This window comes from Ursus americanus, chromosome 21, assembly GCF_024610735.1.
Source record: "Ursus americanus isolate L20-20 chromosome 21, mUrsAme1.1.p, whole genome shotgun sequence".
NCBI lineage: Eukaryota > Metazoa > Chordata > Mammalia > Carnivora > Ursidae > Ursus > Ursus americanus.
In genome coordinates this window covers 22,796,604-22,822,953 of record NC_142147.1, presented here as the reverse complement: position 1 = coordinate 22,822,953, position 26,350 = coordinate 22,796,604, and the positions used below count along the sequence as shown (strand labels likewise).

Genomic DNA, 26,350 nt, shown 5'->3' with positions numbered 1-26,350 from the left:
GCAGGTGTTGAGTCTGATCTTCCTAGAGTAGCCATGCCCAGGCCAGGCCCCCCCATCTTTCCTCTTCCTCGGCAACCCCCTGATCCACAGCAAAGAGCCTGGGCTGTCAGAATGGATGGGCAGCCTTCCCTGGGGAGGGCAGCCTGTTTATTGAGTACAGAGGATACATTTACAACTGGAGTACACAAAATAAATAACTGCACATTCTGCAGCCAAGGTCCATGGCATAAAGGCCCAGGTGGGCCTATCAAAGGCCCAAGTCTCCACATGTCCTCTGTCCTACCCTTAGGACCAGGCCTACCTTGGACAAGAGAGGAAGTAAATCCCCAGGGCTTCAGGCCCCCGAGGCACTTGGGGAAATGGGAATTCTGAGGCCACAGGACTTGGACTCTCCGCTGCCTTGTGCCAGGAGCACTGGGGACAGAAAGAGATGTATAAGGCACAGTCGGCTTGGCCCAGAGTGGTCTTTTTGGCTTTGTTTCTCACTGGAGGTGGCACATGCAGAAAGAGGAGGGCCTGGCCCAAGGCTACCCACTGGGAGAAACAGTGAGGGCCAATCCCTCCCTGCTGGCAGAGGTCCTGCAGTCTAGCTAAGGCTAAAGCTGGGCACCAGCTCCTTCCTACCCACTGAAAGCAGCTGTGGAGGAAGGGGACTTGGGTTCTAGCCTGGTTTTGGGGGGGGGGGTGTTACGGGGAAGGCACCATGACGGACATGGGGATGGTCTGGCTCAGGCCTCTGGGAAAGCAGCCACCCAATTCCACCCACCTCCTGCAGGGGCTCCCTCCAGCCTGAGATTCGGCAGAGCCCAAGCTGGAAGAGTAATGCTGTGAAAGGAAGCAGAGACAGGCTGGACCAGGCAAGGCCAGCTGTGAGAAGGCCAGGGCCCCAGGCACTCAGGGTTCAGAGGCAGGTCACACAGTATGGCTAAGTTCCAACTGGAGCTGCACAGCAGCTCAGCAGAAGGGGAGAGCTGAGCAGACTGGGGACCTTTTCCTCAGCTCCTTCCCACTTTCTCTAGAGGATGAAGAATGAGCACAGTGGTCAGTCCTAGGCCGCCCATACTCCTGTCAGACACTAGATGGCGCCTTCATGCAGCTGCGAGGAGGGAACAGCAGAGCCTGAAGGGAAGGGGCAATGGGCAGTACCAAGGGTGGAACCAGGGCTGACACTGGAATCTTGATGGGGCTCTCCCTGGGAAGCCCCTGGCCTCTGCCTTGGCCCCGGTGCCCCCATTCCCCAGGTAGCAGCAGTGGGGCTCCCTTTAATCCCCCACAGTTGGGAAGGAGGCACCTAGGGAATAGAATGGGCATCCAAGGGGCGGGGGGGGGGGGGAGGTGATAGAGGGCTCTGCAAAGAAGGTACTGAGAGCAGTGGGTTGATGGGCAGGAGGTCTCTCATTGGCAGAGAGAGGTTGGAGCCTGGAGCAAGCCTGCTACCAACATGGCCACATAGTCCAGAAGGGCCAAGAACTATGCCATGGCCCTACCACCAGAGGTTCTAGCCAGTCCTGGGGCCAGGAGGGGTCCCTGGAGGCACCACGAAGGAAGCCAGATCTTGGGTGGGAGGTGGAAGACTGTTTGGACTTAGCCAGGGGCTAAGAGTCCAGCTAAGGCACAAGCTTTGTGCCTCCCTGGGTCTCTCACCGGGCACAGATCAGGATGCAATGGAGGGGGGGCCAGAGAAGGTTCAGTGAAGAGGGTTTCAGAAGTAACTGTTCCAAAGAGTCCTGGGACCACAGAACACACTCTGCCCGGCACTACATGCCTCTTGGGTCTTGGGAAAGAGCCAAGGGTGAGGGAGCATGAAGGCCAGGTCCTGCCCCTTCCCCAACTTCTAGCAGAGCAGTTGGCCACCAAAAAGAGCACTGGTGCCAGGCCAGGCTCCCAGCTCACAGGCCTCACAGCCCCCTGGGCTCCTTCCACTCTGTCACACCAGGCTCAGGCCCAGGATAAGAACGGGGGCTGCTGAAGGGACAGAGAAGGGGCGGGGGCCATTCACCTGCCACTGGCCATATGGGCTTATCTCCAGAGAGGGCACTGGGCCCCAAGGGCATGGCAATGAGTGGCCAAGCTGGGACCGTGGTACATCTGCACCGCAGCCAGGGGGCTCAGCCATTGTACTGCTGCTGGTAGCGCAGGTTGAGCTCCCGCAGTTCCCGCTCCCGCACACGGCGCGACTTGTTGGAGCGTGTAGAGCGGCTGGAACGCGTGGACTGAGCCGATTTGGTGCTCTGGCAGCGTGAGGAAGCACGTTTGAGGAGGTTCTGGGAGATGGAGCGGTGCAGATTCTTCATGGATGAAGAGGCTGCCATGCTCACCACCCATGGGTGCCTCAGGGCCTGCAGTGCAGTCATACGGGCGCCGGGGTCCACCGTCAGCAGGCGGTCAATGAAGTCCTTGGCCAGATTGGACACACTGGGCCAGGGCTAGAGGCCAAGGACAAGCATTAGAGCGAGAGCACTCAACATTGCTCTCCCTATCCTGACGATGCCACCACCACGGCACTTAGAACTGTCCAGCAATCCTGCACTGTCCCCCTAGAGAAAGGCACTGCCCGGCTCCTCCCAAGTGCAGCATTCTGGGCCTCCCTCTCCCACCCAACACTGGCCCAGGCCACCAAGCAGAGGCTATTCTGAGCAAGAAGTCCACACAACAAACAGGAGAAGGACCTGCTCCCCTTCCCAAGCAGCAAACTTCTAAGTGCCCTGCACTCAAAGTCTGGCTCAGAAAGGTGGCCCCTGTCAAGAACCCCCACCTACCCCAGGATCACTATAACTCAGGGGGATTTAAAGAGAATGACCCAAACTTTCCCCAATATCCTGAGCCAGACTTAAGCTCCAAACCCAGGATGTCCATACCAGGCCACTTAGCAGGGAACTTCCTAGTCTTTAAAGAGAGGACCCACCCTCAGTCCAACTGACAAAGTGGGGACGGATAACGACTGCATTCCCTTCATCACCCTCCGCCTCTCAGCCATGGGGAGAAAAGGAAGTAAATCAAGGCAACTAGATTTCTCTATCTGCTGGGCGGGCAGGGGGCTCTTGGGGGACGGGCAGGACCAGGTGACCTTCTTTCCAGTCTTGGAGCCACACAGGCAGGCCTGGCAGTGCTCTGCACCAGCCTCATTTTGGTACCTTCTGTCCTCGGGGAGACACTGCACAAAGCCTTCTCTGCTACATGCCCCCACGGCTGCCTCAGCTCAGCCATACACCAAGTGGCTGTCTGTCCCAGGGCCTCCATCTGGACTGCTTATACAGACATTCACCTGGCTGAATCCTTAGGTTCTCAAGGTAAAGGACACCTATTCAGACTTCCTCTTAGTTCCCAGAGCTAAGCAATTATTCCAGTGATTTCAAATTGTTTGTTCCCATTAGACCATGCTAAGGTGGATGAGCCCCCGTGCCCGGTGCGACGCATACAGAGGTCCTCGAGCCCCTCTGCTGGAGGATGGCAGACACAGTACCGTTCTGAGTCCCTGCCTTCTGGGGGCACTGTGGCATGGGCTCGGATATTCCCAAAGGATGGGTGGCTAGGACCTTTGTTGAGCCTGCTGCACGTTTGGCTGGGATGTGAGGGGCACCATCACCCTCCTTCCTACCAAATGAGGTCTGCCTCTTCCACCCAAAGGTGCCCTTCGCCTTGGGGGACCCCTGAACTCACTCTCCAGGGGGATTCAGGAGTATCTCAAAGCCCGCATTCGGGGCTGCTGCACACCCCGTCAGCAGATACACAACACTGACTACTGCTACCCCCAGTTCAGCTTCCTCATTTTTTTTTAGGATTTTATTCATTTATTTGACAGAGAGAGAGAGAGACCGAGCACAAGCAGGGGGAGCAGCAGCTCTCCCCTGAGAAGCAGGCTCTCCCCTGAGCAGGGAGCCCGATGTGGGGCTTAAATCCAGGACCCCGGGGGATCATGACCCAAGCTGAAGGCAGACACTCATCCAACTGAGGCACCCAGACGTCCCCCCACCAGTTCAGCTTCCCTGACCTCCACTTCTTCCCCAATACCCTTCCCCACTTATATACAGGAGGTGGAGGGGGGCACCAAGGAGAACACTCTTCTGGAGTCCTTAAAAAGAAGTGGGGCTACTTGCCGTGCTACCCTAACCTGCTTTGTGGAAGGCAAATCTCAACTTTCACTGAACTGAAATGACAGATCACACTCCCCTTGGTCCAGCCCAGACAGAAGAGGGGCAGCTCCTTTGCAGATGACAGAGTAAACAATGGTGAAGCTGGACTCACAAGCCAGGAACGTAAACATAGATGGATCAGAGGCACCCCCACTTCACATCCACACCCGGTCAAACGAAGGCCCCCTGCAGCTCCAGACTAGTCCAGTGCGGTCTTGGATGGGCCTCTCACCAGACCTATCTTAGGGGTTTAAGCACTTCCATCTCCAGAGTGGCACAGGCTTACACCAGGCATCGACCCCTGCTGCTCACCGAGCGGCCAGCCTGTTAGGGACAAAGCGAGTCACATTGATCTGCGCCTCCTGCTCCCCCAGACGCCTGCGTCTCCAATTACTGTGTACAAGCAGCTGTGCACAGAATGCGGATGAACTCATTTGTCTGAGGGCCAGCCCCGCCCTCTCCGCAGGCCCTAGCTCTCCTCATCTTCGAAGAGCTGTGAGCAGCTGGGCCAGCTGGGACCCCCAAGCCAATGTGACTTGAGCCATCCTGACCTGAGAATTGGGCTGTGCTAATGGCACCCAGCCTAATCCTCACACATGAGGAACTAGCAGCAGGAAGGCAGGAGGGCCAAACACAGGAAAGTGGTCCTCAACCCACCCCACTGACAGCGAGACAGGGGCTCAGAATGTACGTCAGAACACTGGCCCCTGGGAGCCCTGCCAAGTCCTCCAACAGCACTCAGCATGGAAATGCAAAGCTTTCCACACTCACCCAGGGCCATGCTTCTGGCCAAGTCCAATTTAGTACCTCCTAAGAAAGTATTCAACACCAGCAGACCAACCCATCTCTTTCCCCAACATGCTTGGGCCTCTGGAGTCAGTCATAGGCTGACTGACTGGCTGGGTAACATTCTGGGCATGAGAAAAAGAATAATGATAAACAGTCATGCCTTTCAGTTTCCATAGCTCTAGCTTCTAGCTCTGGATAAAAAACAGAACTCTCACCTCAGTAAAGTTGGAGCCAAGTCAGGGACACATGTGAGGTTCAGGTGGCTAACAGAAGGGACAGGCTCCAGGTACTACCTGACCAGTCTCCCAGAGGCTTTTACCTGTTTCTGGCCTGACACAGAGCACAGGTCATGGAAGAGAATGTTAAATGTCTGTCTGCCTTGCCTCCAACTCAGGTTTCCCTCTGCTGTGGAATCAGAGGACAACTTCAATACCCAGGGTGAGAGCCTACACCCTTCTTTCCATGAGCCTCTTCTGAGCTGTGTGGGTGAAGGGCTGGGCCCCATCCTGAGAGGACAAGAAGAGGCTGTGGGAGGAGGGACATCACTTCCACCCTCTTTCTGACCATCAGGCTAAGCTGGCTCTCGTTTTCCTAGTAGCCCCCAGAATCCTTATCCCCTTGTAGTTAGGGTACCTACTTTTTTTTTTTTTTTTTTTTTTTTAACTAAGCTCTAGGCCCAGTGTGAGGCCCAACGTGGGGCTTGAACTCATGACATTGAGATAAAGAGTTTCATGTTCTACTGACTGAACCAGCCAGAAACCCCAAGGTACCTACTCTTGATGTTATAACAGCAGAGAAGCCTAAAAAGGGTAGGGAATCCAACCCTCCATTCAAAGGGAGGCACCAAATCAGAAAGGGCTTTCCACTCCAGCTCAGAGGATGCATTTCCCTACCTCCTGGCCACTTTTACTTGTTCTAGCTCTAAGGTCACAAGGGCCTGGAAAGAATACTGCCCAAGTCTCTACCAGAAATCTTGCCTTGAGCCCAAGGGCTAAGGGAACAAAGGATGCAGCCAGCTCTCTGGCCCAGGCTGCCGAGAGAGGAAGCTGCTTCTTTCCAGCAGCAAACCCAGCTCACAGGACTTGCCCTAGACTCCCTCTGGCAGGCAGGTCTGGCCACTCTGGCCACAGTAAGTGAGGAGAGAGAAAGGTCTGGTTTCTCTTCTGGATGACATCTGGGTGACAAATTAAAGCGTTAGGCTGCAAGCCCAGAGACCTGCATTCTAGGTCTACCTTCTCTGTGTAACCTTAGAGAAGACAAGCCTCCTCACCTTTAATATGAAGGAGCCAAATACAGTGGATTCTAAGCGTCTTCTAGTTGCTAAAGTTCCCAATTCTAAAAAGATGATTTCCTAGCTTTCTTCCTCACTTGGCTGAGCATGAGGAGCAAAAGCATAGCATCTAACACTTAAGTGGCCTGGACCTCTTGACCTCTATGGGTTTTCTTCTAGCCCATGAAGACTCTGGGAAAGGTTCTCTGGCAGAGAAGTTAGCCCCACCAAAGAGCTGCTAAGGGAAGGAAGGGAGGAAAGTAGCTGGGCTTTGCTCCCATGACTCAGTCTTCCCTCAGCTTTGTCTCAAGATGTATTTTCAGACCCAGCAATTCCACCCTCAAGGGCCTCCTTCCTGTACTTACGTGGGCCTGAATGAGAGCAGAGAAAAGAGCATGTTTCTGGGAAATGGAGCTTGGGGCTTACTCAGGAGAGCAGAACTATCAGTATGACAAGAACAGCACACTCTGATGTGGCCCATGAGGCAAAGGAATTTTTAAAAATTCAGCAGAGCTGGACATCGTGTGGCAGTGGAGCCAGCAGCCCCTTCCTCTGGGCTTCCAGACCAGACAAAATCCACCACGCTGGGACCTGGCAGGGGATGGGTGGGGGCTGAGCAGCAGGAAAGAGGACCTAAGGGGAAAGAGCCTGAGAGGAGAAAAAGAAGGAAGATAATAGAGTTTTAAAAAGAGGCAGAGAAGGAAGATAAAAATAAAACAAGAAAAGGCGTGACAACTTAAAGGTTACTAAAGCTGTGTTCCGAAACTTGAGATGAGTAATAAAATGAACTCCTGCGCCCCCACCTGTCCCTGCCAGAGTCCATAAAGTGAAGGACAGGGACAGGAGGGAGACAGGGCACAACTCAAGAGTCAGGAAGGATGCTGTGTGCTCGCTTAGGAATCAGGGGGATGTTGGGAACCTGTGCAAGCAACTAAGTCATGTTTGCTTATAACGGTGTCTTGGAGCAGCCCTGGAAGCTTCTGGATTCCACAGCCTGCTGCACAGTGGTCTCTCTTATCTCCACTCACAGATTCTGCTGAGGCCAAGCTAGCTCTTAAAAAAAAAACCCAAAAACCGAAAACCTTTCTCCCATTCTAATTTCTGAGACAGTCTGGAGCCCTGTGGCTATTATTAGCATGTCACCCCCACGGAAGCCCGTGTTCCTGAACCCTGGGTACAAAGGACCGGGCGCAGGGCAGCTACTTGGTCAACATGGGATGGTGGGATGAGTGAAGAGATGGAGACTTCTGCAACAAGCTGGCCACGCCACACCAGAGCAAAGCTCAGGTCCGAGCAGCACACGTACACCGGGAGACAGACAAACTGAGGCCAGGCAGGCATGCACAAGAAGGGGGACCTCGTGCGATGGGAGAACTGACCGAGGAAGGAGAGTCTGGAGAGGCGGGGCCGGTGGGGACTGGTTGGATCAGGTCCGCTTTAATCATCCCATCCACCTGCGAGTATGTTTCCACCTCAGTGGGGGCAGGAGGGGATGAGTGTGGGAGGCCGTCAGCGGATTTAACGAGGTCAGACTGTGGGAGAGACAACAGCCGTGGCAGCTCCCACAGGAACTCGAGAGCCTAAAAGTGACAGGGCGTGTGAGTGGGCAGAGCTACCCAGGTGGAGACAGACAATGAGAAGAGCAGGAGAGGGAGGGGACAGCAAGCACACTAGGCATTGCTCAGAACACAACCGATGGTGCAGCCCTTTGTTGGAAAGGCCTCGGCGGGGCCGGGGGTGGGAGACAGCAGTGATAAAAGAGGCTCCGACCCCAGGTTAATGAGAAGCTGGAGGTGGTCAGGGCAAAGCGTTTTGGTAGGAACAGCTGAATGTGGCAATGTGGGGACATGGGCATCTGTTTCTGCCACCACAGGAGAGTACTGCGCTCTGGGGACTGTGTAACCAGGGCAGCAGTGGCAGAGGGAAGCCTAGAGGACAGGGCTCCAGGGAGCTAAGGGGCAGACCAGAGGTGGCACAGGAGAGGGAAGCTGCCATTCTCCACACACAGCCTGCCTCGAGCCCCCACCAGGAGGAAGCCACCCCTGCCTTCCTTCGAGAGGTCTCCAAGCATAGTGACCAGTGAGGGTCCACTGCCTACGCCTAGTGGACCAAATCATGCGACCTCCCAGTGACCAGTCAGGGCTCTGGACTGTCAGCGTTTGCTCCTACAGTGAAGGACAGAGACTCCTCTGTTACCTACTGAGTACCAGGAGCTTCGGTGAAGTAGGAACACCCCTTCCAGAGGGATCCCTCCTGGACAAGTATGGGGGCATCTGCTTGTCCTTGTGGGATCCTGGCACTGAGCCAGCACCATCACCCAGCACTTGACACCCAACAGCCACCAGCAGAGACGCAAGGAGGAAGTGCTTAGGAATACCTCACAGGAAAGAATTCTAAATCAATTTAGAATTGATCAGCTTTTGAGACAGACACAGGAGTCCATCCACTTTCTCTGGGAGCAGGAAGCAGCAAGAGAAGAGTGACGAGCTGATAGTCTGTCACAGCCCCCACCCACACTGGAGGTGGGGATGTGAGGCAGTTAAAGGCACCCAGCAGAATCGAAGCATGAGCCTCGACACATGCCACCTGCCTCCCCTGCCTTCCACCTGTTGCCTGCAATGTCCAGTCTCCAGCTCTCCCACATCTCTGGGCAAGTCCTCTCCGTGGCTCTAAGTCAAGGTCCTATCCCTCCTCAGCTGGCTGCTCCCTACCAGGGCAGATGAACCAGGCTGCCTGACCACCCCCTCATAGCTGCTGACCCCCTTCATCTAGAGAGCAACAGGACACGGTACATCCTCTGCACCTTCTTTTACCTTCAACATTCCAGGGCAGAATGACAAGCGTTAGGGTCACTTTAAGTGGGGAAGTAAATGTGAACTCTGGCTCTGGGCACTCATCCTATGGCAGGGCTATCAGAACTACAGGATGGTCCAGTTCTCTGCCCCTGAGTGCTCGCCCTTGGCGCCAAGTGGATGGGTGGTCCGACTGCAGCCCAGAGGCCCATCCCTGGGAAGCCACCTCCCACCAACACGATCCCCTAGGTGATGGCAGACTGGCCCTGTAGGTGGCCTTCCCTCCCATCAAGATTCTGTCCCTTGCCTGGCAGCACTCGCTCTCCTGAACAAGGCAGTGTGAGAACCTGTGCCCAAGCCCACGGGTTCCCGGTGCAGTGGCCCGGGCTTGCCCACAGCTCAGAGACTGCCCCAGCAGAGGGCGACGATTAAAGACTGCTGAACCCGGCAGGCAGCAAAGCTGCGGATGGCACCACTCTGCCATCAATCCCACAAGAGCCTCTTCATCCGTCCTGACTCTGGGAATAGAACTCTTGACAAAAGTAATGACATTAGGCCAGCAACGTCACATTTCATGGGCAGTTAATCACAGAATCTCCAAGTCAGCGGGACCATAACAGGCCTCTAGTACGGGTCTTACAGATGATGACTCACCTTCGGTGTCACTCCTTTAGAAACAGCTGCTCCAGCCCTCCTGGAATCTTTCATGACAAGAAGCTTCCTCTCTTAAGGTGGCCCTTTGTGTCTTCAGACTGCTCTGCCACTCACACAGGCCTTCCTCACATCTGGCCAACAAGGGTCTCCCCATCACTTCCAACATGACCCTGGCTTGGCCCTCTCTACTCCAACACCCCTGGTCACCAGGGAAAATGCAGATTTCTCTTCTCAAAATAATCTGTCACAGCCTTCTCCTTCCCAGCACTCTCTCCTCTTCCAAGATTCCAAAGCTGCTCCTAAGCAGGTCTGGCCAGCAGGCCACTAAACACCTCTCCAGCAGGCTCTCCACTTCTTTCCAGAGCCCAGCCCCCAGAAGAGAGCACTCCCAGCCAGCAGGGCCACGCCCATCTGCCTGCCAGCCAGTCACTTCTGCGTCCTTTCCCAGGGCATCACCAACAATCACGGGTGCTTCCCTCAGGAGAAGCCAGGAGCAAGTACCGAGAACATATGATTGATACACAAGCTGTCCTCAAGAACCTTACAGGCCTGAGAGGAGAGATGTCCACAGACAGCAGCCCAAGAAAGTGCTGAAGCAAAGACTCCAACAACAAGCTGAGGAATGTATGTCAGGGAACACAGACTGTGAGGATGGAGAGGCCAAGAATTCTGACACCAAGACGGCCTAGATTCAAATCCCAAGGCCTGTCACGATCTAGCTGTGAAACCATGGACAGGTTACTAAACCTCACGAGCCTGTTTCCTCATCTGTAAAATGGGGATGTTACACCCACCTGGCAGCACTGTTGCAAAGATTAAACATGTTAGATATAGAACCCTTAGCCCTGTGTCTGGTACTACACAGTGGTCACCACTATTCTTAACGGAAGCCTTCTTTGAATCAAACCTTTCAGAGCTGGTCAAACTTCTAATGCCGACGCTGGGCCTTCTCACTTGGATGGCCTTCAGAAGGGCAAATGACCAACACACAGAAGACAGATGGCTGGACTGAAGGTGGGGGCAGGACCCAGCCCTAGGAAAGGGGACCAGCCCAGCCACATGACCTGAGCCCCAGAGCTCATGTTCCAGACTGCCCAGGCCCAGTGGTTAGAGGTGAGGCCTTTACTGGCAGGTGCGTGCCAGCAAAGTTTGTTCTACGGCCATTTCCTACTCCTAGTCCTTTCTCCCCAGGCAATCCCAAGCTTCACGGGGGATGGAGAACTGGCTTTCGTGTCTCTCTGCATCTTCCCCAGGTGCATTTATGGGTAGGCAATGGTCAGTGGAACAGACAGATGTTTGGTCTCCACCTCAGAGAGCATGATCTAATGATGAGGCCTCCTCACCCAGGAAATACCCCAGACAAATCCCACCCAAACCACAGCTCTCTGCAGATGGTGGTAGAACCTGTTGTCAGAGTCAGTCAAGCTTTTAGGGACAGATGTCATCAGAGCTGGCCAGGAATTTGACTCTGGAACTGGGAACTCATGCTTTCAGCTTCAGATAAATGGGGCAGGGAGCAAGGCTGGGCAGTGCCCCCCGTAACACTGGGAGCCTCAGACTGTTTCCAGAAGAGCAGGAAACAGTCTCAGGATCCAGTCTTGCGGCTATGGGAGGAGCAGGAAGCCTGAGTCCATTCCTCACCTTATTCATTTGTCATTCTCCCAGCCACAGATAATCAATAGCCGGTTAGCAAGACTGCAAGCTCCAATTAGATAAAATGCTTGAATAACAATTGCCAGAATTAGGAACTCTTGGGCAAACCTACAGACTTTCAGGAAGAATCTTCCCTTGGTCAGCATCTCTTGGGAAACCTCCCTCTCTACTGTAGCTGAGCTTGCTACTCCCTCTGCCAGCCAGACCCCCAACAGCCTGGCACCACACAGAGCTCCTGGCACACAGCAGGCCAGGCGGGACCTTGGCACAACACTGCCTCTGGGAGGTGGATGCTGGGTCTTCTGACCTGTGATGAAACCTGGCCCAGAGGGTGAGGGAGGTGCCCCCTGTGACTATGCCATCGTAGCCTAGGCTTCCCAGCCAGTCAGCATTTGTTTTGTTGAATCCATCTGTAGCAAATAAGACATGAGAAACTTTAGGGGAGAGCTAGAGAAAGTCCCAGTTTCTCCTTCACCTGTGGCCAGCAAAGAACTAGCCTAACGATGAAGGCTTCCCTCCCTTCCTCTCACCACTCTGACATGTGACCTGGAGATCCCCCTAAGGAATGCCAGCCCCCATCCTCACAGGAAGTCCTTGACTGCTTGACTGACCCCATGACCACGTCTGGAAGCTAATAAGAATTTTGATGGAGCACAGGACCTCAAGCACTGAAGACAAAGTGGCAAGAGGCTTTGGGGTGACGCCTGCAGGAAATGCTGCTCTGGGCCAGTTGGCTGGAGGCAGAGAGGGCCCAGTCCCCAATCCCTGGAAGGAATGCAGGGTTTCAGAAGGGAGCTGGTTCCTCCCCTCCATGTGGGTTATTCAGGCAGGCCCAAGCCTGAGAGGAACACTGTGGGGAGCACTCTGCAGGGGGCACTTGGGGAGGGGCCCTCGCTGCCTTGGCAGAATCCTGCTGTCCTGCAAAGCTTACTTCACCTCCCATTTAAGCCATCACACATTGTTATTCACCACCCTCCTGAGCCCACCATTATGCTTACAGCACCTGCTGTTGCCTAGGGTCAGCCTCATCTTCCCCACAGTCAGCATCCTGCCTAAGGACCAACTAGCTTTTTCTTTTTGTGCATCTTCCTTCAGCTCCCAGCAGTGCTGAAACCTAACAGATTTTTTCAGGTATCAGGACAATCAGTGGATCCAAAGACACAAGCCGATGGCCTGCTGGTTGAATCTGGCCTGCAGGTTAGTATTTGTTGGCACACAAGGTACTACTTAAATATGTAAATAGAATTCCAATATTTTAAGATCAAATTTTCTGGCTTCTCTTGAAAAAAACTGGAATGTCTGGGTGCAGAGACTCCTCTGGGCTGTGTGGCAAAACTGGACAGAGATGAGCAGCAGCGGCTCCTTTTGACAGGTCATGGTCACTCTAGCGTGTCCCAGTGCCCATGGAGCAGCTACTGCAGCCACCCTGGCCCACGTGCTCTAGCCCAGCTCTGAGCTCACCTGCAGCTGCGGGGCCCCTGTGCATGTGTCTCCCTGCTTCTTTGCCTGAAGACTTTCTCCAGCACTGGCTGGCACTCAGGACAGCCTGGAAGTGCCAGGGATTTAATGCCCCTCCCCCCAAAGAAATTCTCAACTCTTACAGGAGTCAGTGGATTAAAACCCACCCACCTTCTTGTCCCGAAGTGGTACAATTCTGAGGCATGTGCCATGTGATTATTCACAGGGTCCCCAGTGGGAGTTCCAGTGACCCACAGTGGCAGTCCACTCCATAGGCCCTTTATTGGCTTCCTCCCTTTCTGCCTCACTTTCCTACCCTTTGCCTGTGCTTACTGGACTCCTATCCCAATTACATTATCTGCTCCCAAGTCTCAGGGCTCACTTTTGGAGAAACCCAAACTAAGAGACCCTACTAGTCTCACTTCATCATTTTTTACATTACCTGCCTGACCCCATGAACATGACGCTCAGAGCACATGCCCCAATCAAGTGCTCCCACCAGCCCTGGGGCAGGGCAGACTCACCTCCCCCGAGTAACTGTACTTGCCCCTGAGGATTTGCCGGTACAGCCTGGTGCGGTTGTCATCCTCAAAGGGCATGGTGCCACTGAGCAGGATGTAGGCTATGACACCCAGCGCCCACATGTCAACTGAATTGGTGTAGGGCTTGCGGACCAGGACCTCAGGAGCAATGTACTCGGGTGTGCCGCAAGTGGTCTTCATCAGGCAGTCGTCACCCTTCTTGCGGGCACTGGCCAGGCCAAAGTCAGTGATGATGATCTTGGAGTCAGTGCCTGGGTGGTAGTAGAGCAGATTCTCAGGCTTGAGGTCTCGGTGTGTGATGCCCAGTGCGTGCAGATATCGGACACCATCCAGCACCATCTGCAGCACCCGCGTGGCATCACGTTCAGTGAAAGAACCCTTGGCGATGATGCGGTCAAAGAGCTCTCCACCAGTGGCCAGCTCCATCACCATGTACACACGCTCCTGTGTCTCAAACACCTCCACCAGTTGGATGATGTTGGCGTGACGCACCCGGCGCAGCACACGCAGCTCGGACTCACATACCTCCCGCCCTTCCCGGTACTTGGTCTCAATCATCTTGATGGCATAGGGCTGCCGGGTGGCCCGGTGCTCCACTCGTACCACTCGGCTGAAGCTGCCTCGACCGATGAGGGCTTTGATGTCGTACTTGGCTGTCACACGTGGGTCAAACTTAGCCCTGTACTTAGCCACCCTGGCTCTGCGTGGTGGTTCTGAGGGAGGCTCTGTGTGGCCGCTAATGGGGGCACCAGGGCAGGGGTTTGCACACTGACTGGCTGCTGGGAGCCCGGCTTTGAGAGCACCGACACTGTCCACCTCTGTGATGAAGTGCTTGTACACATCCTTCTTAGTGCCACTGAAGGGCTCCACCTTCTTGACGAGATCCAGCTGGACATCCTTTGGCGGCTCAGGAAGGACCTTGCTTGTCCCACAGCCCATCACGGACACGGGGGCATCCTCTCCAGCGAGGTTGGCAGGACCTGCTCTGCAGGCAGTGCCCCGTCTACACCTATGCACACAGAAGAAAGGGCAAGTCAGCATAGCCAGGGATACCTCTGAAAGGATACCAGCCATCCTACTCATCCCCTCTCCCTTGCCCCTCAAAAATTGTAGGCTGGAGACCTGACTCTAATATGGTTCCCTAGAAGGGAGGATGGCGTTGGCCCCTGAGTACTCGATGGAGGGTCCAGATGAAAGGCTGGGTCTGGGCTCCATGGTCTTTTTTTTTTATTATTTTATTCATTTTTTTGTCAGAGAGAGAGAGAGCAACTACATAAGCAGCGGGAGCTGCCGGCAGAGGGAGAAGCAGGCTCCCCAATGAGGAAGGAGCCCGATGTGGGATTTGATCCCAGGACTCAAGGATCATGACCCGAGCCGAAGGCAGACACTTAACCAACTGAGCCACCCAGGCATCCCTGAGCTCCATGGTCTTGACTTACAACTCCCTGGATCTGATTCTCATGCTGCTTTCCAACCCCAAACGAGGGGCAGGAGCACGCACCAGGCTCAGCTGTCACTGCCCCCACCTTCCTCCCTACTCTGCCTGGGTTCCTTATCCTAGTTGAAGTTCAATGTTTTTTTAAATGTTAAAATCATTCCTCTTATTACTCTGACTCATCTTTTCTGAAACGGGGGTGTAGAACATTGGAGGTCTGTTCTCCAACACTATCACCCACGAGGGCTCAGAAAGCCGCTTCTCCAAGGTGCCTCTCATGGATATCTTTCCTGGCCCTCTAAGGCCTCTTGCTGGGGTTGATTTCCTCCTACAACTGCTGCTAACACTACCATCCCTGCCCTAGTTCTCTCACCTAACCTTACTCTTTCCTAGATGGTTCCCATTACTTTGCTAATGCACCATCTTCATCTGGCAGTTTAACACCCTGTTCCAGGGTCTTCCACTTCCCAGTTCACCATATGGATGGCTGAAATGCCACATAATCCCAGAGGAGGCTGAAATCAACACCAGTAAACTTAGGACCATAAGCCTTGGCACACTGCCACCAGGTAGCTACCAAACTAGCCTGCACTTCATTCAAGAGACAAAGGGGACCTTGAGCTCAGAAAAGACACTAACAGTTTCATCTTGATGTGACTCAGCCTGTGGATCAGGGTACTCTGCTTCCTCGGGATGAGGATCCAAGAGCTTCTCCATTTGCTTCTCAGAGATGTTCCAACCATTAAAACCCTATGGCTGGGCGGGGGGGGGGGGGGGGCTTCATAAGGTGAAGTGCCGAAGTACTGCTTTCCAGGAGTTACTTCTACCCTGGCCATCCTTCTCTAAGTCTTTCTGAGAGGCCCATGGGTGCAAGAAGACAGCTGAGAATTGCCTACTGATTATGACATACAGAATTAGGGGTAAAATTATCAATTCAGATCAAACACTTATTAAACATAGTAAGGGGGAAAAAACAGCTTTTTTCCTTCCTGTGTAAGGAAATAAAGTTCTTCCACACTGTATATTTCTTCACTCTATGTCTCTCCTTTACCTTCACAGAGAACAGTTCACCTCTTTTTTTTTTTTTAAGATTTTATTTTTTTAAAGTAATCTCTATACCCAACGCAGGGCTCAAACTCACAACCCCAGGATCAAGAGTTGCACATTCCACCAACTGGAGCCAGCCAGGCGCCCCTAGAACACTTCATTTCTGATACCTTTGGTCACATGTGTGGTGAGGCCCCACACCAAGCAATTCTGTAACACCAGCCAGATGCCCTACAATTTAACTCAGTTCTGATACTATCTACCCAAAAATATCGTCAGATCCCACAGGTTAAGGGCTCAGTTCCCTAAGACTGCTCCTTCCCTCAGGCACACTTCAGCGCAGGTCACAAGCCTGGGTATCACCTGTGCTGCCGCTTTTTTTTTTTTTTTTAAGATTTTATTTATTTATTTGACTGAGAGAGACAGAGAAAGAGGGAACACAAGCAAGGGGAGCATGAGAGGGAGAAGCAGGCCTCCCACGGAGCAGGGAGCCCGATGCGGGGCTTGATTCCAGGACCCTAGAATCATGACCCAAGCCGAAGGCAGATGCTTAACAGCTGAGCCACCTAGACGACCCATCACCTGTGCTTCTAACCAAACGGCCACAGATTGGGGTCCCAACAACCCCGTCCTTGAGTTCAATTAATTTGCTAGAGAGACTCCCAGAACTCAGGGAAATACTTACCTACATTTACCAGCTTATTAAAAGATACAGGTGAACATCCAGATGGAAGAGATGCACGGGGCAGGCCCACACCCTCTCTGGGGGCCCCACTCTCCCAGCACTTCCATGTGTTCACCGACCCAGAAGTTCCCCGAACACCCTACTATTGGGATTTTATGGAGACTTCATCACACGGGCATGATCAATCATTAATCCATTTTCAGCTCTACTCCCTTCTCAAGAGAATTGGAGGCAAGGCTGAAAATTCCAAACTTCTAATCACAGCTTGAGGCTTTCTGGTGACCAGTTCCCTTCTAGAAGTCACCCGGGAGCCCACTCAGAGTCACCTCATTAGAACAAAAGACACTCCTATCACCCAAGAAATCGCATGGGTTTCAGGAGCTTGTATCAGCAACTGGGGTCAAAGGCCAAGTATCAGAACGAGAGATGCTCTTCCTGCTCTTATCACTTAAGAAATTACAGGGTTTCAGGAACACTGTGCCAGGAACTGGGGTCAGAGATCCATATATATTTTATCTCACAAAACATCCACTAGGTGCTAGGGATAGGGAATGAATAAGACATGGTCCAATGTAGATTATACTTTAAAAACACACACAGACACCTAAGTAAAACGTGGTCACCAAAGTCAGTGAAAATGAAGAAAAAATCATAAAAGTAGTTCATTTCAATATAGCACAGTGTCAGGCTTGAGAAACAATAGATACACGTAGAGTGACACAGAGGTTAGGGAAGGCTTCCTGGAGGTGACCCCCACACTGAATTTAACGTAAGAATGAGTCAGGTGAGGAAAGGTGGGAATGGTGTTTCAGGCAGAGAGCAAAACACTCTCAAGGATTCAGAGGCCCAGGGTGATACCCTGTGCCTGGGAACAGGCAGTTTGGTGGTATGAAGACAGGACTGAGGGCAGGGTGGGCTAAAGTTCTGGAAGTAGCAGGAACCGGGTTGTGGAGAACAGCACACATTAGGGTAAGGAACCAGGACCTTCCAGAGAGGTGACCAGAGCTACCAAAGGGTTACAAAGAGGCAATCAATCTGTGTTTAGACAGAAGTGTGAGGCGGAAGTGTGAGGCAGAACTGGCGGAAGGTCAAAGTAGGTTAAAAGGGCTGCCGAGGAGGGTGGTGGCCCAGACAGCAGGGTGGAATGGAGAGATGTCAGCAGGCAAACAGACAAGGACTAAAGGTGAGACATAAGGAAAGGAAGGAGAGAGGGCTGCACTCTAGTCCCTTGCTTGGGCTCCTGGGCAGAAGGGTCAGCCGCGTAGCAGGAGAGACAGATTCGGAAAGCAGTGGGAAGAGATCAGTTTTGGGTGTGTTGCAGTGCATGTGACATTAAAGTTGAATCTGACATTTGAAAAGAGTCAGTGACAGAGATTCCATGGCTGACCAAGGGTGGTGCTTGGGGCCAAGGGGGCAACACCTAAAAACCCCCACCCGCAGCCGCTGGAGAAGCCAGCAAATGATCCCATCAGAGGCAGCAGAGGGAGACCCAGGCAGGTTTTGCTATGGCAGCCTGGAGGTCACAAAGAACCCATAGAGGCCACCAGATTCCAGCGAGTCGAGGGCCTGATTCTAAGGTGGTGATACTGACCAACATGGCTAACTCTTTCAAGGAACAAGCTCATCACTGAAATATACCCGAGACCTCAAGTAGATAAAAAGGAGGAATCCGGAGACCACAAGGGCTCAGATTTTAATCAGCATGTCAATATGACTCTCAGCAGAATGAGGTACCTTTCCCCACATGAGGGGGAAAGATTCCTCCACGAACACAAGGCTCTTCCATATTTGCTGCAGTTCTCGCCCAAATACCCACTATGAGATCCCACATAGTGGCTTAGGAAATCGTGTTTAAACAAAGGCATTTAGAAACAAGGCTCCTTTCCACAGAGGCTAAAGATTAGAACTGTGAACTCGTTAGAACTGCAGACTCATCTCTTCTTTGGGGAAAAACACAAGACTCTCAATGCTGTAAAGGGCTGAAGCTCAGGAAAAGGACAGTTCCTGGGCCAGGATTCCTGAGGCAGAACACAGGCTCCTGATCCCCAAAACCACTGGTGAGCAACATCTACCACCAGAGAGAAGACAAACAACACAGGTGACCCAGCACAGCCACTCAAATGTCGTCTCCCTGGTGAGGACGCAGCGCCCTAGATCCACGAAATAAATAATCGTTTCCAGGCATATGCACTGGGTCTTTTTGTTTAAATGTGCACATCTAGTCTGGTCCTGATGAGAAAACCTAAGGTTTACAAAAGAAAAGGCCTGACTTCTCACTTTAAACAAACAAAGCCTGCACAGGGATCTCAAGTCAGCAGTAAGAGAGCCAAGGACGTTCCCTCTCTGACCTTCCTACTGCCTTCCTGGGACATAGTTTCTCCCACATTTGTTCCAATTAGAAACTCTTCCAAGATAAGCTGATACTGGTACTCCACCTTCCCAACTACAGAGGAAGAATGGAGGAGAGACGCTGCTAGTTTTGGGAAGGGGCAAGAGCCGACAGCCTCCAGGTTGCTCCAGCCCCACAGCTGCTCCACACGCCAATCACATCTGTTAAATTTCCGTTGCTCAGAGGTCAGGTGAAAAGGCAGACATGGGGACAGGGAAGGAGTCTGACAAAACTTCTGGGAATAAGGGCAGAGTATTTTCCTGACCCCCCCCCCACACCCCCGCTCTCCTCGGTATGCCCCTAGCACAGTGACCAGGGTGTGAGAAGAGTCAGGAGGTCACACTATGCCAGCTATCACAAGTCACCATTCCCTTTCACGACACCAATCTTAATACATCTTGCAGAAAGAACTGAAGAACTCTCTAGAGTCCCTCCACACACTCAACTCCCAGCCTGATCCCAAGCACTCCTTGAGGAGTGCAAGCATGTTAGACAGAGCGTGGTAGCAGGCATGAGCATTCAGCACCCCTGTCCTCACTACAGAATGACAGGCCAAGAAAAGCAGAAACTTGTCCACAGCCACTTTATTTTTTTTTTTTTAAGATTTTATTTATTTATTTGACAGAGATAGAGACAGCCAGCGAGAGAGGGAACACAAGCAGGGGGAGTGGGAGAGGAAGAAGCAGGCTCACAGCAGAGGAGTCCGATGTGGGGCTCGATCCCATAACGCCGGATCACGCCCTGAGCCGAAGGCAGACGCTTAACCGCTGTGCCACCCAGGCGCCCCGTCCACAGCCACTTTAGACAGCGACGGCCAAGCATGGAACCAAATCTCCCAGTTCTCCATTCAGAGCTCCTTCCATCACAGGGGAGACTCTGGAAGTGCCTGGGGCTCAACAGAGCTCTGCCTCCTTGGGTCAAGGCCTCTATCCTTCCTCCTAACACTCAGCTGATGAATCAACAAACCTTTACTGAGGGGCGCCTGGGTGGCGCAGTCATTAAGCATCTGCCTTCGGCTAAGGGCGTGATCCCGGCATTCTGGGATTGAGCCCCGTATCGGGCTCCTCAGCTGGGAGCCTGCTTCTTCCTCTCCCACTCCCCCTGCTTGTGTTCCCTTTCTCGCTTGCTGTCTCTCTGTCAAATAAATAAAAATCTTAAAAACAAAACAAAACAAAACACTTTACTGAGGACCTTTTCTGAAGGGCCTGTATTATGAAACCTCCCTTCCAAGTACAGTCTGGGTCACGCTGCTCACTGCTGTACTCTAGAATGCCTTAGAACACTAGAGTTGTCAGCCCCTTGAAGAAAGAGGCCACTTCTCAGGTTTCTAGAACTCTCTGGCACCCAGCAAAGTGCTGAGCTCAGAGCAGGCATTCATGTTTGTTAACAATGAATGAAAGGTGATCTGGCTCTTGGATTTCTATTTACTGCAAGGCAACAGTCCCAGAACCTCAGAAATTTTCAAGTGTCAGGAAGAGGCCAGACTGGTGATTAAACCAGAGCTGTGCTCTTTCGGTGCCTGTGTAAACGTCCTCGATAACAAAGGAAGCTAGAGCTCTCAGATCTGTCTTACAGATTGTTACTTGAACTCCAAGGCTAGTTAGTCCACAAGCTGCCAGTCTTGACCACATAGGAGAGAGAGAGAGGGCAGGGGCCTAGGATGGATCCTGAAACAAGTTCCTGGCCACAGAAGTAGAGTCTGTGGCTGTGTCCCAGGCAGGGGCCCACAGGCACCCTGCCCTCTCCAGTAATGTCCCCTAAGATTGTTCTCCACAGAAAAGTTTTGCAACCTTTCACCTGCAAAGATCTCTATATCATGCTCCCCTGTTTTGAAAGACTATCTATCAAAATGAAGTAGGCAGTCATCTCCCAGTAATCCCAGAAACAACTGCTAAACAACACTTCTAACCATCATGAGGCAAGCAGAGACATCAGGCAAAAGAGCTTGTCACTTTAGATGAAAACTCCCCAACAAGGACCTCAGCAACCTTAGGGGGAGCTATGTGAGTCTGTTTTCTGAAGCAGGGAAACAGACACTGCATCTAGCAATTCCATTTTCAGAAATCTATAGGGGCGCCTGGGTGGCACAGCGGTTAAGCGTCTGCCTTCCGCTCAGGGCGTGATCCCGGTGTTGTGGGATCGAGCCCCACATCAGGCTCCTCCACTATGAGCCTGCTTCTTCCTCTCCCACTCCCCCTGCTTGTGTTCCCTCTCTCGCTGGCTGTCTCGATCTCTGTTGAATAAAAAAATTAAAAAAAAAAATTAAAAAAAAAAGAAATAATTCTATAAAACCATTTCCACGAGTATGTAAAGATATATTTGTACAAGCAAGTTCATGGCAATGTTCTTTATAATAATGAAAAAATGGAAATTACCCAAATATCCACCAGTAAGGGATTACATAAATTAAGATAATTAAGATCCATTCATATAATGGAACCCTCTGAAGCTGTTGAAATGAATGAGGTAAATCCATATATACTGACAAAGAAAGAAAGATACCAGTCAATTTTATTGAATGGCTTTGTGCCAGGACCCATATTCATGATGTAATAAGTAGTTTACAACAGTATCTGAAGCATATGTACAATGAGGAGTTAAAAAAAAGATACAAACACATATGTGGAAAAATACCCTGGAAAGGGAAAAGACAAACTGGAGACAGTGACTGGCTCTAGGGTGTGCAAATGTGAAGGGAATGGGTGGGAGGGAGGGAGGGAGACAGACTTTCACTTCTCACTTTACATATTCCTGTGCTGTTGCTATTTTTTAAAATCACTACCACATATTACATTTTTAAAGTTAACAAAAATACATACTGTAGAAACAGAGACTATTACACAATTTTTTAAAAGTGCCAGAATACATACCAAATTATTACACTGTTTGTGTCTAAAGACACTGGGCTTCATTCACTCCTATAATGTTTTAACTTTGAATATTATTTTGTAATAAAAATTGTTACGACTTCTTCTTAGAATATAGTAACTCAGTGTAGTGAAGAGAAGGGCCATATGCACCCCAATGCTCACAGCAGCATTGTCCACAATAGCTAAATCGTGGAAGGAACCGAGATGCCCTTCAACAGATGACTGGATTAAGAAGCTGTGGTCCATATATACAATGGAATATTACTCAGCTATCAGAAAGAACGAGTTCTCAACATTTGCTGCAACATGGACGGCACTGGAGGAGATAATGCTAAGTGAAATAAGCCAAGCAGAGAAAGACAATTATCATATGATTTCTCTCATCTATGGAACATAGGAACTAGGAAGATCGGTAGGGGAAGAAAGGGATAAAGAAGGGGGGGTAATCAGAAGGGGGAATGAAGCATGAGAGACTATAGACTCTGGGAAACAAACTGAGGGCTTCAGAGGGGAAGAGGGTGAGGGAATGGGATAGACTGGTGATGGGTAGTAAGGAGGGCACGTATTGCATGGTGCACTGGGTGTTATACGCAACTAATGAATCATCGAACTTTACATCGGAAACCGGGGATGTACTGTATGGTGACTAACATAATATAATAAAAAAACATTTAAAAAAATAAATAAAAAATAAATGCTTATTTCAAGTGTTAAAAAAAAAAAAAAGAATATAGTAACTCGGGACACCACTTCTCAAGGACTCCAGCTAGGTACCAAGCTTTACATGGTAATAACTGGTGGGCAGAGACTCCGGCCTTAGGGCTGAGAGAAGCAGAAAGTTCAAAAGTTTGCTGTGTCCTCATTTTATCATGACCCTAGCTCCACCTAAGACATCCCACCCACTGGCCATCCAATCATCAGAAATACAGACTCTGGCAATGTACCTGGGGTTCTCCTTCCAAAATCCCAAGGTTCGACCCACAAATATTTACTGAGTTCCTGCTGTGGGCCAGGAACTCGGCCAAGGGCTGTAACAGACAAAAAGAAGGCTGCCATAATCTCTGCTCTCAAGGAACTTACACACAGATGGTTCCACACCAAGAGTCTCTCTTATGATGCCCTGTGAAGCCACTTCAAGACTGGCAGTCTGGAAGGGGACCCTAAAAGATAATTTTCCCCCACAAAATGAACACACTACATTTTTCTACTTTAGCATATCAGACACCACGGCAACAGAAGGCTGTCCCAAGAATTAGCTCAGTGATGACCTAGCCAACACAAACCCACTTAATAGTCACTGAGTAAGATTCTTGGAAGGAAAAAGAGTTCAAATAAATAAGTCTCTCTCTAGCTCTCAACAAGCAGAATTGCTTCCGTCCCTCCAGGGCAGTATTTCTCAAATTTTTCTCTGTGTACCCTGGGGTTGAGGGGGACAGCTGTTCTGGGCTATCTGGAAGCTTAAGGCTTCAATACTTTGGCACACCTATAGCCCATTCATATCACACAGTCGGGAAGCTCTGAAGGGTAAAATTGCCCACATAACATGCTATCACTTAGAAGGTAAGACAGAAGGCCAAACCAAAGTCTCACTCATTTAACTCGGAACTGTGACTGACAGAGATCCCCAGTATCTATTTCAGATTCCATGGACAGTAGGATCTGCAGGGGTATTCCATTCCAGGTGAGGTGCAACTCTAGCTCAGTGTCAGAGGCAAACAGGTTTCCTGAGAGCTGCACTTCCTTTAGCTCATTTATACAACTTAACAAGCACAGGAATTGCAATTAGACGGGGACAAAGTGCTTATGCAGCAAACCCAACGTCTAGTGAATCAGCATTCCAAATCTCTTCCAGAGGAATGACCAAGTGCAACTGCCCTAAGTAGAAGCACTGTTTTGTCAGAGCTTTCCTTGATACACAGAAATGACCTCCAGGAAGTCAGAGAAGGCAGCTTCCTACATGAGGCCCAGTCTAGAGAGCAAACAGGCTTCCTGAGATCTCCTTTTGACAAGACACACTCTCTGGGAAAAAGTCCTTAGTAATAATAGTGCCTTCCATTTCCTGAGTTCCAACTGTGTTAAGCATCTTGTATGCACTCTCACTCCTCTGTGCAACCACACACAGTAGGCATGATTATTGCTATTTTGGAATGAGCAAAGTCAGACTCAAAGGACCTCAAGATCTCACAAACAAGAACTGAATCCAAGTCTTTCTGACTCCAAAGCCCATACTACTAACCAGGAAATCACACTGCCTTCCCAAGTATGGGCAATGAGACTACACAGCACAGCTAGCCTTTCCTACTGGACAAAGAAGACACAACAGATTCCTAGTGCAATGGCAAAGATGTTCAACCAGGAAGCAGAGCAAAGTCACCTGAGGTGTTTTTTTCAAAATACAGATTCCTACCAGATTCCCGATCTTTTTTTTTTTTTAAGATTTTATTTATTTATTCGACAGAGATAGAGACAGCCAGTGAGAGAGGGAACACAAGCAGGGGGAGTGGGAGAGGAAGAAGCAGGCTCATAGCGGAGGAGCCTGATGTGGGGCTCGATCCCATAACGCCGGGATCACGCCCTGAGCCAAAGAAGGCAGACGCTTAACCGCTGTGCCACCCAGGCGCCCCAAGATTCCCGATCTTCTGAATCCAAGTATCAGAGAGTGAGATTCTTGAATTTGTATATTGAAAAACTATCCCAAGAGATTTTAGACCATCAAAGTTGACAAGGCTGCACCACCTACCACATGAATATGTGTGCATGTGCAAACAGGAGATACGCATTTGCTGTCCACATGTCAGATCCTGGGCCCCTGATAGGGGCTCAGTAATACACTGAATCTGTTCCTAGTCTTAAACCAGCAAACTGTCCCAGTCCATTCAGCTCCTACTTTATGCCAGGTACAGAGTCAGACACTCATATGCAGACAAGAGACCCAGACCCACCATCGGGAGACACATGATATACTCAACAGTAGTCACGTGAATAAAAGTACAGAGGAGCCAATGGTTACACGTGAAGCAAGGGAAGCTTTTCTCTTGGAAAAGGAAATGAAATCTAAGGTGGATTTTAAAGGACAGATGTAAATTTCCATTCTGGTGACTGGCATGGGGGTAAAGAAGAGTCTTACAAAATGCCTATCTAAATTACAAGGGTATTAAAACACGGAACACAGCGGGCTCACATGCCCTAACAACAAACTGTAAACAGAAGGCAGAAGTGCCCAGGTGTTGACTTCCCGGTTAGGCCTCTACCAGATTATGAAGAGCCCAGCCTTGCTATGAAGCTTGGATTTCATCCTGTAGGCACCAGGGATCCAGTTTCAGGCAGTGAAGGACTTATTCAAATTTTCAGGTGGGAATTATCACTTCAGCAGCTTCGTGGAGGGAGTAGTGAGCGTGGGGAGCTGGGCTTCCCCTTATAAGCTGAAAGATGATGGCTTGCAGAGCAGGCAACCTGGCTAGGCTCAGGCCTGCTTTTTCCCAGCCTGAACACGAAAGCGACCAGCTGCCCCGACAACTGCTAGCGTTCAGTCGCAAAGGAGGGGTGTGAAGTGGGTGCCGGACACGAGAAGGCAGTGAGGACAACCTGCTTAGTTCACCCTGACCGACGCCGGCTGGCTGAACAGCAGGCAGGGAAGCTGACCACATCCACCAGGCCCACGCGGCCCCAGACACAGGCTACCCAGCACCGCAGCATGTTTTGAGGCCCGTCCAGCCTCGAACACCAGGAATCCCGAGCAGCCATCGCCTGGACTGCTCCCCAGTCCCGTATGCCCCGGCACACCGGGCTCCAGCCGAGGGCTCCGGGCTGGGCAGGAATAGGCCCAGGGCGCCAGGAAGCGACCGTGGCCGCAGGTCGTCAGCCCCTCCCGCCCGTCGGGCCGTCGCCCTGGGCCGGGCCGCCTCACCTCACGCGGACGGCGGGGTCTTCGGCGTCTCGGCGGCTGTGCTGACCCTCTCCGGACCGCGGACAGGGTCGCCGCCGCCGCCACCGCCGCCGCCGCCGCCATCCTCAGGCGTCAGCGTCCTGACGTCATCACAGCGCGCGCTTTACGCCAAAACAAACCCAGGCCGCCCTTGGGGCGGGAAGGGGGCGGGCCTCGGGAGAGACCGGCTTTGCGTTTAATCGCTCCTTCGAGCGTGGCCTGCCAATCAACGCCTTCGGGGCGGGGACTTACTTTCTCCCCGGGGTAAGTCTAAGTAACCCTCAAAGTGGCTCCACGGTAGGCAGCGGGAGGGACTTCCCTACCGGGAAGGTAAAGAGAAAGTGTCAAATTTCTGGTTAGGGCAGAAGGACGACCTGTAGTGCAAAGTCGGGGGCGTAGTGCGTTTCAACAGAGGTTTCTGGAAGTGCCTCTGGAACTCCGAAAAGGATCGATTTAAATTACATTAGCAAATCAGTTTTTTTAACTGCAATTAAAATAATAGAGGCACTCAGAAGTGTTAAATTTAGACTTCATCACAGTGGACTTCCAAATGGTTAACTTGAGGATCAGTGAAAGCGAAGTTAGTCTTGGGCTAATTTCGGAGTAACGGTTTTTTAAATTTTTGTTATTGTTATTGAATTTAAGTGTATTCTGAAACTGCAAATCAAGTAGATTTAAAAGAATTGTTACCATTAAACTTCTCTATAA

General features: G+C 51.4%; 1 protein-coding gene across 4 annotated transcripts; it reads right to left on the bottom strand.

Annotated features, from left to right (window-relative positions):
- Window positions 1-104: 104 nt before the first annotated feature.
- PSKH1 (protein serine kinase H1) lies at window positions 105-25,741 on the bottom strand. Of its 4 annotated transcripts, XM_087870512.1 has the most exons (4): window positions 25,625-25,741; window positions 13,274-14,300; window positions 7,572-7,772; window positions 2,433-6,840 (listed from the first exon to the last, which is right to left on the bottom strand). In XM_087870512.1, exons 2-4 carry the CDS (start codon window positions 14,228-14,230, stop codon window positions 6,826-6,828), a joined length of 1,173 nt encoding a protein of 390 aa, XP_087726638.1. In that variant the 5' UTR covers window positions 14,231-14,300; window positions 25,625-25,741; the 3' UTR covers window positions 2,433-6,825. The 4 variants fall into 4 exon arrangements, with proteins under 4 accessions (XP_045670863.1, XP_087726638.1, XP_045670864.1 ...); XM_045814907.2 differs by lacking the exons at window positions 2,433-6,840; window positions 7,572-7,772 and adding an exon at window positions 105-2,426; XM_045814908.2 differs by lacking the exon at window positions 2,433-6,840 and having other exon boundaries at window positions 6,847-7,772.
- Between the last annotated feature and the right edge of the window lie 609 nt (window positions 25,742-26,350).